The sequence below is a fragment of the Solanum dulcamara genome, chromosome 1 (assembly GCF_947179165.1).
Source record: "Solanum dulcamara chromosome 1, daSolDulc1.2, whole genome shotgun sequence".
In the NCBI taxonomy this organism is placed as follows: domain Eukaryota; kingdom Viridiplantae; phylum Streptophyta; class Magnoliopsida; order Solanales; family Solanaceae; genus Solanum; species Solanum dulcamara.
Window position 1 is genome coordinate 73,228,429 of NC_077237.1, and position 16,416 is coordinate 73,244,844.

Sequence of the window (16,416 nt, forward strand, 5' to 3'; positions counted from 1 at the left end):
ACATTAAAATTAAGAAAGAGAGTACAATATGTCTTTCAATTTTTTTATTTAGAATTGATATATCTCTCGTTATAAAAGTGGTTCACATATATTTCTACCGTTATAAAGTGATTCACATATACCCTAGTTGAAATTTCACATTGATTATAACTTTCAACGTACTTATTTTTACCCCATTTTCATCATCCATATTTTTTATAATATTTATCTAAATTATATATAAATATTTTTTTAAAAATATTTTTTACTTACAAATTGACCACCAAAAAAATTAAATAAGAAATTCACTTATTTTCTTTAAAAATATTTTTTTCAAAAAAAAAACATTTTTCTTCGTACGGAACACACCCTAAGTCATCCCTTTGTAAAAGAGTGAAAATTATTTACAACCCACAACTTTACTATAAAAATTAAATTTCCTCCTCAACTTCGAGAAATAGTCATTCTCCCCCTCTCTTTGCCTAATTGATTTTTTAAATATCTATTCTACGCGTACATTATTAACTTTTATCTTCTTCTTTTTTTATACTTCTTTTAAATCAAACATTTTAGTTATTTAATTTTATAAAAACAAATTCTATAAAAATATATTTTATCGACTGAGTATATAAACAAATGAACGATAAAATATTATTTTATTAAGGAATAATACACAAGTACCCCCTCTCAACTATAACCAAAATTGTTAGGACACACCTTAACTATACATTGGTCCTATTACCTCCTTGAATTATTTTAAAGTGTAAAAAACACACCTAAAACCTATATAATCAATCACATGAAGGGAGGTGATTTACACTCACCTTCACAGCATCCTTACGTCAGCGCCATGTCATTAAATCGTCAGATTATCTAAAAAAAATTAAAAAATTATACTTTTGAAAAAAAATAATTTAATTTAAATTGTGCTCACCATATATTGTCTAAACTAAATCTCTAATATGCAAAAAAAATTCGAATTTCATGTTAAGTATTTGAGTAAAAAATAAAAAGAAGAAGAAAAATTCTTCCGATATTATACAAATTGATGAAATATCTGGAAAAAAAATCACCGACAATTTAAGTATGTTGTAAAAAAAAAATATTTCTAACAATGATAAAATTGGGCTCTATTTCATAATTTAAAAAAAGAAATTTTAATTAAAAAGATATCAACTTAAGTTTTAATATTAACTACTTATGTATATTAGTTACTAATGAAAATGTTCAATTGAAATAGACATGTATCCAAATTAATCAGATTTTAAATTTCTTTTTCGTCTTTCACATGCCTCCAAGAGAGTGAATACACTTTATGTGTCACCTTAGCAATGAAGGGTGTGTTTATTACATTTTAAAATAATTCAGAAGGATAATAGAACTCATGTATAATTAAAATGTGTCCTGATGATTTTGGTTATAATTAAGGGGTACTTGTATATTATCCTTTTTATTAATATCATTTGTCAGGGGTCAAATCAATATCATTTAGTATATTGACGCTGATTTAATTAACTAATGGAATAGTGGTTCCATTTTATTTTTTTCCCAAGACTACACTATGAGATGCTTAATAATATACCAAACGTTCAATTTAGGAGTTGGTAATTAATAACAATGCGGTTCTTCCTTATATATGAGCCAATAGGTTAACGGAAGATATATAAAAGATAGATCGCAATAATATGTAGGAGCAAATTTAAAAAAAAATTCATTTTTAATTTCACACAAAGGTACAAATAAGTCTTTTTGTGTACGGTGTAAAACTTGTTTAGCTTATGCTTTGCAATTCTATATAGAATACAAGATCGGAAAGAATACATGGAATGTGTGGCCGACATAAGAGATTGGTATATGTAACACTTGAGAACTAGTAGGATCATTTTCTTCTGTTCAAAGTAACATCTTTTCTTTTTATTCAAATTATAGTAAAAACAATAATTTGGGCCTTTATTTTTCTTATTTAATATTAATAGTTCAAAGGCAATAATGAGCTATAATTTAGGAGAGACTAAATTAATTTAGGGGAATTTTCGAATATAGCCACTTAAAAATATCTTAGTTATGCTTCATAGCTATAGTTTGTTAATTATAATTCGTAGCTATAGTTATAGCGGCATTTGTATACGTTTGTATAATTCCCTATACAATTCACATTGTTTATATAACGTTTGTATATTTCACTATACAATTCATGCACAATGTTTATATAATTCGCTATACAATTTATTGTGTTTGTATATTTCGCTATACAATTCGATTCGCGTACAACATTTGTATAAATCGCGCGAAATATACAAAATTACTGTATAATCGCACGAATTATACAAAACTCAAACTGTAATTACAGTTAGATGTTTGTCGTGAGCCATAATTAATTCAAACTATAGCTATGTTAACTAATTAACTAGTATATGTTTGCTTATCCACGTAATTTTCCCATTAATCTATGGTGCTAGTATTTTCATAGTTAAAAATTGATGGTTATTTTTTAAATATAAATAACGGTAGTACCAAAGTCCAGACTAACGAAGACGTCCCTCTATTATTCCGTCTAATGCATGCTACCTCCAACTAAGACACAACTTAGACAAGTACTTGTTAACTTTGCCCAAGGCTTAAGTACAATTTTTAGATTTGTCAACTTGAAGAACTGCTATTCAGAGTCTTATACAGTTGATTTTAATGAGAATATTATGCAACATTAGCATAAATATTGTGTGACCTATACATATCCTTTCTGTTGTGCAATCTATATCATAATTGAATAGGGAAAACCAGCTAAATGACCAAGAACAATGAGAACAAAAAGAAGTTCACTGCATCATTTGGGCTTGAAAGCTTCAAAATCCATTCAGAGAGCTCTTGCACTCCTCTGCTCTATCCAATCTGAGGTAGCAGAATTCTGCTTCCATGATTGTACAACTTCAATAGGATCTTCAAGACAAAATTAGATCGAACGAAGCCGTACCCTACAAAGTAGACTCGAGCCACCATTCACACCAACTGAAGGTGAGCATGACTAAAAGAGCGCAGCAGCTCATGGTTACGTAATGATCACATCACAATAGCAAACAGCTTGCTCAATTGCGTCCTTGAGAAACAATTTCCTTCTGCTTTGTGAGCGTATCCTGGAACTCCAAGCGTTTAGCAGACCTGAGATCAACTACACTGGGAGGCATTGGTTGGAGGGACCCATGTAGTTCAACTAGTTTAAAGAATCCCTCCTTAGTAAGACTTTTTTTCTCAACTAGTATATCAACTACTGCATCCATAAGGTTTCGGTTTTGATGAAGGATCTGTACAGTCATTTCAAGATTGCATTAATGAAAACCAAAGTAGCATACAATTTCAAAACTCACACTATCTTCACTTTTCTTTCCGCTCAGACTGGGGGTTAGAGAGGAGGAATGAGTTCTACTGATACCTCTTTTGCACGATCATAGCACATATGTAAGATGCGAAGTGCCTCGGAATCAATGTCCTGACAAACAAAATATATTTTGGAATTCAGGTGGCACACAAGACACATCAATGCAGAAAATATAGATGGAGTGAAGTACCAAGGGGAGTGCAACTCAAAAGAAAGAGACGGGAATTTTTTTATTATTTTAGAAGCATATTTGAAACTCAAGCAGTGGCATACCAATGAAGTATTTTTACTTCTGGAGGAAAGATGTACTTTTGCTAAAAATTAACTTTAAAACCTTGATGAATGGGGAAGGAGAAATGGTTAAATATCTTAAGTGAGGGGTGAAGTTGGTGAAATCTTACATTTATCCTATCTGCAACCCAGAAGTCAGACAAACCATAATGTTTATCAGATAGACCACCAAGAACCAAAGTCCGAGCTGCTGATCTCGCATTATCTGCAGTCTCAGCCCATATTGTACTGAACTGAAATATTTTATATGTATTAGTTATAAATCGTCGTCCAAATGGACTTTATGTCATGAAAAAACATATTAACTTCCTAGGTACAGTTTGATACAAATGCTGTGTTCACTGCTATTATTCAACGTGCTAGAAAAGATATCATGGTAACTCTTGACTAGGAAAGGGTAAGAATGGGGGTAGGGATAGAGATGCAAATAACTAATGCATGGAAACTTCAAAAAGGGTGTATAGAGTCACGTGATAACATTGTACACAGTAAGTACACATGAAGGAACACCTGCCCATACATTTACATAGACAGGTCTTATAATTCATCTGTTAGTTGATGAATCGGGGATTTTGGACTCATTTATCTCTTTTCTTATAGCTTTGTGTTGTTAATGTAGAGATTGAAGCTAATTATCCTTTGAATGGTGATTGTTTTATGAACTTGTGGCCTACAGGGAGTGTTGATGAAAATTACTGGATTTAAGAAGAAAACAAGTGAAATCGAGGCAATTGGGAGCTGAAACAGAAAGTTAAATCTGGCAGAGCATTTGTCTTCCGCGAATGCGGTCAACAGACCTGCAAACGCTGAGACTTGGTCACTGTGTACCACGAAAGCGGTCAACTCATCCGCAAACGCGGAGAGCAAGTCAATCAAGAACCGCGAACGCGGTCAACTCATCTGCGAACGCGGACCTCCCATCAACGCCAACCCGCAGAACGTGGTCAAACCTCGCGGAGAAGATATGCCAGGCGTTCAGGGGAGTTTTGGAACTTCACATTTTAATGCCAATTCACAATATACACTCATGCACAACCATTTTGGGGATCATTCTGATTGATGTTTGGATAATTCTAACCTAAGGATATCTTTGAGAGCAAGTTTCCTCAACAAACACCATGGGAGTGAAGATTGAATGCTTGATTGTAATTATTTTTCACCCTTACTTCAAATCTTTGCTTTGTAATGCTTAAATTCTAGGTGTAGTTGTTATTTGGTGGTTTGGATTTTGTGTTAGTGATAAACAATTGAAGGGTTGTTGATTTTGATCTTGTGCTTTTGTAGTTAATTGAATATTTTCTCATTATATGAAATGGGTCTTTGATTATCTAATCAATTTCATGCTTTAATTGCTTTCCAAAGGATCTTATCACTGTTAGGACTTACCCATTTACTTTGGTTGAGCTTGAAAGAGTTAATTGAGGTTGGGAAAGATTTATTGGTGCTAACTTGAGGTGTAATTACTCAGTTATTGGATTTGAGCTAGAAATAGTAGAATCTTTACATTGTCCATAATTGGATTGTTTTAGTTGATACTTAGCTAGACTCGAGAAAACTAGTTGAGAAATATTTGCCTATGATAGAAAGATATAGGTAGGTAATTGAGAGTCCAAGGCAAGTTTGATTTGACTCATGATTATTTGAGATTAATATGCAATGGATCGTATAGATTTTGATTGACTTCCCATTCCCGAATCTCATTGGTATCCTTGCTTGAAAAGGCCTTTATCCTTGTTATCCTCTATCCCATATCCCTAATTCTCGTGTTTGTTTTGTTAGCGTAAACCCCCTAAAAAATACTTGCATCTCTTTCGATCGGATTCAAACTAGTAGCTTGTAATTCTTATTTCTTCAATAGCCTAGACATTGTTCCCTGTGGGATTCGACCTCGACCTCATACATTGGGTTACATATTGCTAGCGACCACCTACAATTCGATTTATAAGGGTGTAGTTGAGCAATATCATTAATCTCATGCGACTCTGATATTAGAAAGAGACATTTGACAGATGTTCAAAAGTGTTTTCCATATACAGTATCTCCAGAGGTTTTTCAAGCTGAAATGAAAAGAGTAGAAATCCTCTAGATGACATGTTTAGAATAGTAAAGTTGATTAAACACATATGCTCCTATGCATTCAAATTAGAGAAGGAAACAACCTCACTGCCTCACCTTTGAGATAGAGATAAGGTCTGCGTACACTCTACCCTCCAGAACTCAATGTGTGGGACTACACTATGTATGTTGTTGTTAATGTTGTAATCATATCCTAATATAACTAATTGTTATGCATCGTAACAGCAAGTAATTGGAACTTGGAATAAGTACAGGGCAAATGAAACATACTTTCTCTCAAAAAAAAAAAAACAAGGGCAAGTGAAACATTTCATGTGCAATAGTACAAGTTGACACCTAGAATGAAGAGGCAACTGCACTCAGTGGGTGGCTAGTTGGGAAGAGGAATATGTGTGCATATACATGCATTAACATTTGGGTGTGAGTCTCAAATTCCAAAGCAGCATGGTTTCCATGATAGTATCACAAAGCAAACCTCAGGTTCAAATAAGTTGTATGAAACAAGTCTATGTTAGATTAGTGTATATATACTACAACAACAACAACAACAACAACCCAATGAAATCCCACACCGTGGGTCTGGGTGATTAGTGTGTATATATATATATATATATATATATATATATATATGTATAATTTATTCAAAATTTCTATTAAGAAGTGGCACTACTTATGGTGGTTTTCGGTTAGCCTTTGGGGAGGGGGGGGGGAGGTTACTGGGGAATGAGAATACAAGAAGCATGCTTTTCCTTTTCCTTTAAGAGCTACAATTAGAACCTAACGAGGATGGTTGTAATTGGTCTGAATAGAGCGGAATAAAATACAGAGGATTCATATCATCGAACCAACTAATTTTTTGATTTAGGTGTAATTGATTGATTTGGTGAAGATGGTTCTGAATTCTCCATTTTTTTGAGAAAATTCTAATTTTTGGATGAGATGTTTTGCTGAGAACACTATAGTATTACTTATTTTCACCACTAAGGGTTGCGGTGGGATGGATAAGGATGCCCTGGGAATGATAAAAATCTTGGTAGCGAGCATTTCCAGGTACCGGACACTAGGTGGACTTATTTCTATCTAGAAGAAGAAAGTGGAAAATGTTAATGTATCCTGAAAAGAATTTGGAAACAATCCACTGATCCACCCTCTATTCTTTTTGCTCTTCACTTTATTTAAATCCTACCTTGAAGGCTTAAACCATAAATGTATCTTTAGGTCCCAATTTCCTACAAAAAGGGATGTAATATTATTTTTTTGAAGTAGGTAACTTTGTATTATATCACAAAACAGTACATGGGGTTGTACTGAAACCATTTATACAGATGTCTCCTTTTCCACTGTTTCCAGATGTAATATTATGTCTCATTAATCATTTAACATACTCAAGTGACATTTATAACGTCTCTCCAAATATGCAGAAGAAATGTTTCGCCCAGTAATCAGGCTATGAGAACAATGTAGCATACTGTTAAATTAGCATCTGAAATCTGTCTCCCGAGTTAATTGGGCCAATTACATATTTTATCAATAAATTTATTCCAAAACTACATGTAATGTGCCTTGTGCATATTTTTGTTGTATGTCTATTCCATGTTGAGCACGAGATATGTGTCTGTGTCCCGATGCCTATGGATTTGCTTCATGATACCTATTAGACTATATTTCATAATAATTTTTAAGACTCCAACAAAAGAAGCATGGATCCCTTTCAAGCTATTTAAACGTTAGGTGACAAATGATGCAAAACTAAAAATTTAAAGTGTCTGCAATCTTACCTGGTGCTCTCCATACCAGAGCTCATCAGCAGCACGTGGTGCTATCTGAACAGTGATGTGATCCAAGAGCGACTGTCGGCTGCATTAAAATGAAGCGTCAAAAAGTTACAGATGACTATAATCTGGAATTTTTTTTCTTTGACATCTGACAGTAGAGGGTCGAAAAGCAAGAGGTGGATCGCGTTTTCCAAATTGCTTATATGGGAAGTAAGACCAACAGACAGTGAGGTATTCAAAAGGCAAATACTTCTTTCTATGTGGTGTCTACAGATATATTTCCTCATATCACTCAAGGAAATACATGAGTAGCAGTTTGAAATACCCTCACTTCTTAGTTCCATTACATATACACTAGCATATCTTGTTGCATTAGATTTCCAATACTTAATTTTAAGAGAATAAAGAAAAATAAATGCAATATGAAGGGGATAGAAACCGTGCCTCAACATTCCTTCCTTAAATTTGACGTGATCCATTTTCATCCTCACATAACCCAGCTCTCTCCCAGCCCTTGGAGCAATAGTGAGCTTCTCAAAAAGAAACATTAACAAAAAAACAGCCATCATAAAAGGAACTATGAAGAATGTTTGTGCTGTATTATTAAAGTAACAATGGGTTTAACCAAATCATCAATTGAAACAATTCTGATAACACCTTTTTAAAGAAGTATGAAAATAAGAACTCAATGCACTTTGGAAGAAAAAGAAAAAGATATTTGCTTTAGCAAATGGCACGAGTCTTTTTCCCGTATTTTGTCAAGCAAAAGGCATGAGAAATCAGAATTCAGGAAGGAGGACAAACACTGATTGCTCTTTCATCAAATTTCTCCTAATTAACCCAAGTTCTACTTGCTACCTGTACCAGCAGTCAGTCCACTTCAAAGCTCCTTTGTAACAAGTCATATTCTATTAAATGGGTACAGCTTACTTTGTTTAATACATGGTTAAGTTACATTGAAATTTTCATAAAAAGCATGAGAAATCAGAATGCAGGAAGGACATACACTGATTGATCTTTCATCAAGTCTCTCCTAACTGACCAACTCCACTAAAGCTCCTTTCTAACCAGTCGTATTCTACAAGACGGGTATTGCTTCCCTTCAACAAATGGTTAACTCAGATTGAGATTTTAATTATTAATCTAAATTATAAAACTAGTATCCACGCATATTGTATAGGGAAAATATAATAAATTTAACATTTGAGCTTTGATTGCAACTACTTCGTCAAAATTTCAAACAGGCAACTACTGTGTGCAAGATGATAGCAATCACACATTGCACTTTTCTCATGGTTTTTAATATCTCAACAATAAACATAACACCAGAACTTGCTAATTCTTGACAAGATAATATAATGGCATGATACGCCACCAACACTGAATAATTAGGAAAGATGCCAAAACTTTGTACAGGTTCCCTAGGAGTTATCCTAAACAAAATGTCAAGCGGAACAACAGACCTTTAGCCTTTATCGTAGATATGATACAAGCATCTGTTAGAAACAAATTTATATTTGGGTACTATTGGAAAGTGAACTGAATGGAAAGCAAAGCAGTAGGATAAACATGAACACGATTGCCTAACCCAGTAAAGATACTTCACCAAATTGTCATACCATAAAACAACAATGAGAAAGCAGACAGTAACAAAATAGAGAAGAGTAAAGAGCATTACAAACTCAATATTTCTAAGATCTGGGAAGTTCACTGCCACCACAGCCATTGCTGCTTCATTAATAGCCACTTGCTTCCACATCTCAGGGCTTCTCTCCTTCCGGTCAAGCATTCCTCGTTCTTCAATTTGTGCAGCTTGTATTAAGTCATCAGTTGTAATCTGCTAAGTCCAAACTCAAGGTTATACAAAGTTTACTGAGTCTGGTAGCAGAAGAGCACACCATGGAGAAGTGAAGTACAGGTCTGGAAGACCCATTTTAGGTAAGTACTTTGCCAAGTGAACTTCAGTGATGGATGGAGACCAGAGTTTCATCTTTGTCATAATAAATTCAGAAGTCAAATGGTGGGGGGGGGGGGCGGGGGGGTTCCCTCTACAATGATATTTAGAAACACATTTTGAGGTCATTAAGCAACATCAACACACCCACTTCTCTGACTAAAAAGGGCGGCATCATATTGAAAGCAACAATGAAGAAAGTTTTTCTCATGTCGCATGTGTAATAAATAAGAGCCCAGATTTAGAAGACCTTAAACTGCTTAAAGACTGCGCCATCTGTACAGTCAATAACAACTACTATCGGTATATATTGCTTAATTACAGGGTTAGAAAGTTTTTTTAATCCAGACCGAACCCAAAAGCTATTACCTCAGTTCTTGCATCACGCATCATATTTATAGCAGCAACCTCAACAATGTTGGCTAACTCTGCACCAACCATTCCATCAGTCATACTGGCAACAGCCATATAGTCCACATCAGGAGCCATAGGCTTCTTACGAGCGTGCACCTAATCCAAGGAAATGAAATGTAAGAAAAGCATGAAGCAAAATATACAATAAGCTTACTAAGATGTTATATATCCCCATGAAAAGAGCTTTTAGATGTTGTACATCCCCAAAGTGATTAAACTTCTCAACAGACAAATTACACAGGCAACTTGCACCTTAAGAATTTCAATTCGTCCAATAAGGCCAGGTTTTGGGATGTATATCTTTCGATCAAACCTCCCTGGTCGAACAAGTGCTGGGTCCAATATATCTGGTCTATTTGTAGAAGCAATAGTGATGACTTCACCTTTGCCTTCAAAACCATCCAAGCATACAAGAAGCTGGAGAAAAAGGGGGAACATTCTAAATCAGTGTAACCTGAGATCTCAACAAGATGAAGTGACAGTTTCTCATACATTCAAAATGCCAAGGGAACCTGATTCAAAGTCGCATCACGTTCTTGTCCACCTGACCCCTTGATCAAACCACGTTCTCTGCCAACTGCATCCAGCTCATCAATGAACACCACTGATGGGGCCTATGCCAAACCACATAATAATGCTCATATCTTGTTGAAACTTTATAAGATACATATAAAACCACTCTAAATAAAAACAAAAATGGCTTGACAAGATATAAAAACAAGAATATGAAGCAGCCCACTCAGCAACAGAGAATCAAGCAATCAACTACTACTCAACACCAAACTAGCTGAGGTTTGCAATATGAAAAGACAAAAGCAAACAGTTCATGCAGAATAGGAGGGAAATGGCAGAATCATAATTCACAGTACAGGTGGAATAAGAACAGGCAACTCTAACGCCAAGCGCTTATAAACAAACGACTCTGAACGATGGCATGGATAGTTGAGAAGATAGAAACACAAATGAATCTGAACGATGGTGTGGATAGTAGAGAAGATGGAAAATTAACTTACATTATCCCTCGCCTCTTGGTAGAGAGCTCGAACACGGGAAGCCCCCACACCAACATATATCTCAACGAACTGAGACGCAGAAATGGAGAAGAAGTTCACCCCTGCCTCACCAGCCACTGCCTTTGCCAACAAAGTCTTCCCCACTCCAGGTGGACCACAAAGCAATATCCCCCCTGAAAGCATTTGCTCAATAGATATGTCATTGTATAAGACAAGAATAAAGCAGCACCAAGATAATGTGCCAAACAAGGAGACAAAAAAGCTGAGAGAATCAGTGGCAAAGTGAAACAGGAGTTACTAGGTACCTGCGCTAATGAAAGATAGCGGTACCTTGTGAATAGTAGAGGTACACGCAAGAGGACCCAGTTACCACCATTATTTTTAAAAAAAACAAAAAAAACATATAGGTGCATAGTAAATCTTACGGGCACACAAAGTTGTCAATATTTGGGAAGTGAAATAACGCAGGAAAGAACTGGGAAAAAGAAAATTGCAGGGAAATAGCTTTAAAATACACGAAAGTAGCAAAGTCCCCACTGGCAATGCTATTTGTATAAATTGATGTAATGAATAACAACAAGAATCAGTAATCAAAAACTTTGAGGGTAGAGAGACGGACAGAGAGAGAGGTTCTTTCAATTAAAGTTACAGAAGTAAATATCAAACATATTATGTTATATTTAAGTCAGAAAGAGTTCGATTCTTGCATGTGATTATGTTAACAAACACGGAGAAGTGAAATGCAAGTAAATGTAAATTACCAGAGAAATATCTACAAGACAGTTTACTAAAGCAAGATCATTTTATCATAAAATGAAGGTGTGCAAATACATTTCGCACTATAAAAGTTACTCATAGACTGGTGATATTTGTTGCTGTTATTGTTATTAGGGTCATGGAGATAGGAAGTGTCTACTGCCAAAGGACAGAACAATAGTAAACTTACTGGAAAAGAAAGATCCATAGGTGACCTAGCTAGTAATGGACTAAAGAACCTTGGACCTGCTAAAGCTGGAATATCACGGTTGAAGAAGCCTATAACTTTGTCTCTATTTAATCCACTTAAACACACGATTTCATAAGGAAACAGTATAGTGGCTAGTGTAGGAATATACATTAGTACCCAGAACAAATAACTAAGAAGTCTAGAGCAATTGATGTGGCATAATTCATGCTGATCAGAAATAGAAAGAAAAGGAATTCCTGTTTAAAGAAAATATGGATCAAACAACAAACTCAAATAGGAACCAACATTCAAGAAGACCCCTAAAAATCACTATCTGCATATATCTAACCTGGTATTTTGACTCCTCGCCTGCGATACATCTCCCCGTGGGTGAAGAACTTAACAATTTCCTCAAGCTCCTCCCTAATTTTTCCAAGCCCAGCAACATCAGAGAACTTAACATCGACACCTCTCTCTAAATACTGGGGAAGTTTCTTATTGCGTGCTCTTTGAACACGAGCACCTGACTTCATGAATTGCATAGCCATCTTCATATAAGGATTTTCCTCCCCTTTCCTTCCTTCTTCTTCGTCATCATCAACACCCTCAATCCCTTCCATTTCCCTCTCCAATTCCCTCATCTTCTTTTTCTCCTCAGCATCTGCTTTCTCTATCTTCAACCTATCGTCATAATCCTTTTTCTGCCTCCTATAGCTAAATACAACAGTTCTATAAAATATGTAGAAGAAAACCAAACCAAGAGCAGTGGCAACATTTGAATCACTAGCTAAGCTTTCCCACACCATCGCCATATCCTGAGAACTTCTACTCGCTTGACGCAATGACTCCTCATACCTCGCTCTCTTCAACTCTCTTTTTCTTTTACTCTCTTCCATTTTCTTCTGCATTTTCATTGCCTTCGCCATCCTCTCCCTCTCATTTTGTATCTTCGCCAACTCCTGTTTTTGCCTTCTCTTCAATTCTTCTCTCATCCTCTTCAACTCCAACGCCTTTTTTGACTGTGGCTTGGCCTTCACAAAAGAAAACAACCAAGCTGGAATATTTGACAAGAACCCCAAATAAGGTGAAGGAAGCTCGGGTTTTTTCAATGGTGGAGTATAAGCATTCATACAAAGTCCATCGACTTTTAACTCATCCCATTCAGCCCAAAATCTTGGATCACTGTCGACAGAAGGTAACACAATTCTAACAAGCTTAGAATCCTCTAGAACAGCTAAAACTACCTCAGGTCGTTGCTTTAACCCTACATTAGGTGGTTTAATTATATGCTTAAGTTTCCCTTCCCTTTTCAAATCCAATATTTCTGTATAAGGTAGCCTATTTCTCACAGTTGGTAGACCTTGTGACCATTTTTTCAACTCTTGTGGCGTTAAAGCTTCAGACTTTTTCCTCTTTTCAGACACTTTTGCTGCATTTGCGGGTCGTACAAGTGAAGCTGATATTACAGTGAGTGTAACAGAAAGATTAAGTAAACCCAATTGATTTATCCTAATTTTCTTGTCTTCTTCGTTTCTGGGTTTGTGAGAATTGCAGGAAATGACTAGCGGAGTTGTATTTTTCCGATAATGGGGTTTGTTGGTTTGGGGGAAAGAAGGCAAAAATGGAGAATTGAGAATAGAACTACAAGCCATTTGAATAAAGGGTTGAGGGTGATTACATTGAGACACCTTTTTATGAATTTTATCAAACAGCTTCAAGATGAGAATTTTGGGTGTCAGCAATCATTGAATTTATCGCACTTATCCAGAAATATACACCAATGAATGTCTGCAAGAACTATATTTGTAGGCTCAAGTTTACGAATGAAGAGTGGAGAGAAGAAGCGGAGCAGATATGGTGGCGGGTCGCCTGGAATAGAACCAACGAAGTTAAGCAAGGCGCCGATGGCCCAATAACAAATTAAAGTTGAGTAAATTTAAAAAGAAACATATGTTTATAATTAGGTTAAAAAAAAAAAAAATATATATATATATATATATATATATATATATATATGTTTATAAATTAGGGAAAAGGCATAGATTATCTCTGAAGTTGTATCGAAAAGTCATTACACGTTTTAACTATTAAGGCGACCTATTACACACTCATACTATTCATAAGTGAATTTATTTTTCCCTTCCTACACCAACAACCAGACGCGTTTCAGGCAGCATGTATGAGCGCGTTAACATGTTTAATAAATTCGATTCTTTATTTATTTTTTTTTATTAGATTCCCCCAACGGCCTTCACCTCACCCAATCCCTTATTATAACCCACCCACCTGACATTCATTCTCACCAAACAAAAATTGAAGAACCCTAAATTTGAAGCTCCAAATTGAAGTTCAAACTCAATTCTTTTGAATCAAAGGTAATTTTTCTCAAATTTACGCTCAGACTTTGTACTTATATTCTAAGTTGAATATGAATACAGTCTAAGTTAAGTTATAAAATAACAAAACCAATGACGAAGAAAAGATAAAAAAAAAACATATATTCATTGAACAACGATAGTAAAGAAAGCAATATGCATACTTTAACATATTTATCAAATTATATATCCATATTATTTGTTCGAAATCGATAAATACATATATCAAACACAATTATGACACAATTAAAGAAGATTTTGTATCATTGACATTAACAAAATGAGGTTTTATTAAATCCTAAATAACTTGTATAATTGGGGATGAAGAACAAGTGAGGAATTTTGACTGATTTAAGGATTTGCATTTAAGAATTCGTGTATGCGGTTAGAATCTTTAGAATTAACGTTTGTAGTAATGAGATATGAGAGTCTCATTTCTTTATGAAAGATTTAGATACATTGGGGAGTGATTTTAGCTCAATTACCTTATTTAAAAGGGATAATTTCAGAGATCTCCCTTCAGGTTTTGCTCTATAACACTCACCTCCTCTGTGGTTTACAATATTACGCTTACTCCCTTATTTTGATTTTCTGTAACCATTCTTTAAATCAATTTAAAATAAATATAAATTAATTATAATTTGACAAGTTTGTCCTTATTTATATGAATTTTTCACATTAATGCATATTATTAAAAATAATGTATTTAATAAACATTATAAAAATAAATCAACACGAATAAATCAGTACTTAATCAACACAAATAAATTAGTACTATAATATATTATATATAAATACACGTGTTCTTTTAATTACCAAACAAAAATTAAAGGTCTTTTCAAAGTAAAGTGAACTAATCACTGGTAATTAATTTTATTTGTGATAACCCGCTATTTTCACCAAGAAAAAAGAAGAGAAACTGAACAAAAATGTGGAAGTTTGGATAGAAGAGGACATTCGATTCTTAAGGATGTGAGTGTTATAGAGCGAAACTTAAGGGAGGTCTCTGAAATTATCCTAAAAAATAATGTCCTTAACTTCAGTCAATTCTTTTATATTTGTATTTGTACCTTATTTTCGTTGTTAAATATATTTGATACATTTTATAGCAAACTAAAATGTAGGTACGAATTATAATTAAAGAAAGTGTAGCTAAGGAGTCTAATTTTCATCTTAAAATTGACTGTTTTTGAAATTTTCTCATTTAAAAAATGACATGATTTGGTCATAATTAGAGATCTATAATTATAGTTTGGGTATTTAAATTCATGGTTATTATATACCAGCAAAAACAATTTATCCACCTCTCTCCTTGTCTTTTTCTTTCTCTTCCTCTCTTTCTCTCTCCCTTTCTCACTCGCCTCTCTACCTTCTCTCCCTTTCCCTCTTTGTATTTTATATTTTCACAAATCTCTCTAGATTTTGTATTTGTACTCATTTTTCTCTGTGTTTTTTATATTTTTGTGGTATCAAGAGACTGTATTTATTGTATTCATATGTACATGTAGGTTGTATTATCTCTCCCTCTCTCACCCCACTCTCTTTCTTTCTCCCTATCTCACCCCCTCTCTTTCTATGTATTCTATATTTTCATCACTCTCTCTGTATTTTTATATTTTTTTTAGGTGTGAGGCGATTGTATTTATTGAATTCATACGTATTTTAGATTATATCCCCCCTCTCTTCCTCTCGTTATTCTGTATTTTTATATTTTTTAGGAGTCAGTCAACTATACTTGTTGTATTCATACGTTGTATTACTTATATTCATTCGCTCTTGTATCACTTGTATTTATTTGTTCTTACATCACTTGTAATCATTCGTTCTTGTATTATTAGTTATATTTAAAGCTCTTGTATCACTTGGCTAACTCACTCAGCAGAAGACTTAACTCATGAAAAGGATTTCAGATGGGCACAAATAGTATATGCAAACTTAACTTCTCGAAATAAAATCTCAATACTCAAATATATATAGAATATAACTCAATGTTTTAAAAACATGCACTCTGAAAATAATCGAATAAACTATGTTTGTAACTAGTCATGAAGCCTATAAAACTAACTCTAAAATAGGTACCGAGACAGGCCCACGTCTACCTTAAATTGGTAAATAAAGACTGGAAGATGAAGACTCAAGAGTGATTCTGAATGTAAAGAGGTCTCACCAAAAGTTGGATGGAATTCTGATTTCCAACGATGTGCCTGTTAAGGATCTCTA

The 16,416-nt window shown here is 34.4% G+C and overlaps 1 protein-coding gene across 1 annotated transcript; it reads right to left on the reverse strand.

The window, feature by feature from the left end:
• Positions 1 to 2,597: 2,597 nt before the first annotated feature.
• Positions 2,598 to 13,746, reverse strand: LOC129899867 (probable inactive ATP-dependent zinc metalloprotease FTSHI 2, chloroplastic). The gene is made up of 11 exons (XM_055974889.1): positions 12,171 to 13,746; positions 10,876 to 11,048; positions 10,375 to 10,476; positions 10,115 to 10,279; positions 9,818 to 9,958; positions 9,173 to 9,331; positions 7,939 to 8,024; positions 7,498 to 7,576; positions 3,754 to 3,876; positions 3,407 to 3,463; positions 2,598 to 3,278 (listed from the first exon to the last, which is right to left on the reverse strand). Exons 1-11 carry the CDS (start codon positions 13,471 to 13,473, stop codon positions 3,063 to 3,065), a joined length of 2,604 nt encoding a protein of 867 aa, XP_055830864.1. The 5' UTR covers positions 13,474 to 13,746; the 3' UTR covers positions 2,598 to 3,062.
• Positions 13,747 to 16,416: the final 2,670 nt, after the last annotated feature.

Bases quoted from the DNA above. Each gene is read 5' to 3' on its own strand.
- LOC129899867 (XM_055974889.1), bottom strand. From the start codon at position 13,473: ATGGCTTGTAGTTCTATTCTCAATTCTCCATTTTTGCCTTCTTTCCCC. The intron at 8,025-9,172 runs GTAATGCTCTTT...CTTTTTGAGAAG, and splicing joins ATCTTAGAAATATTGAGTTT to CTCACTATTGCTCCAAGGGC. The intron at 7,577-7,938 runs GCACGGTTTCTA...ATTTTAATGCAG, and splicing joins TTTAAGGAAGGAATGTTGAG to CCGACAGTCGCTCTTGGATC.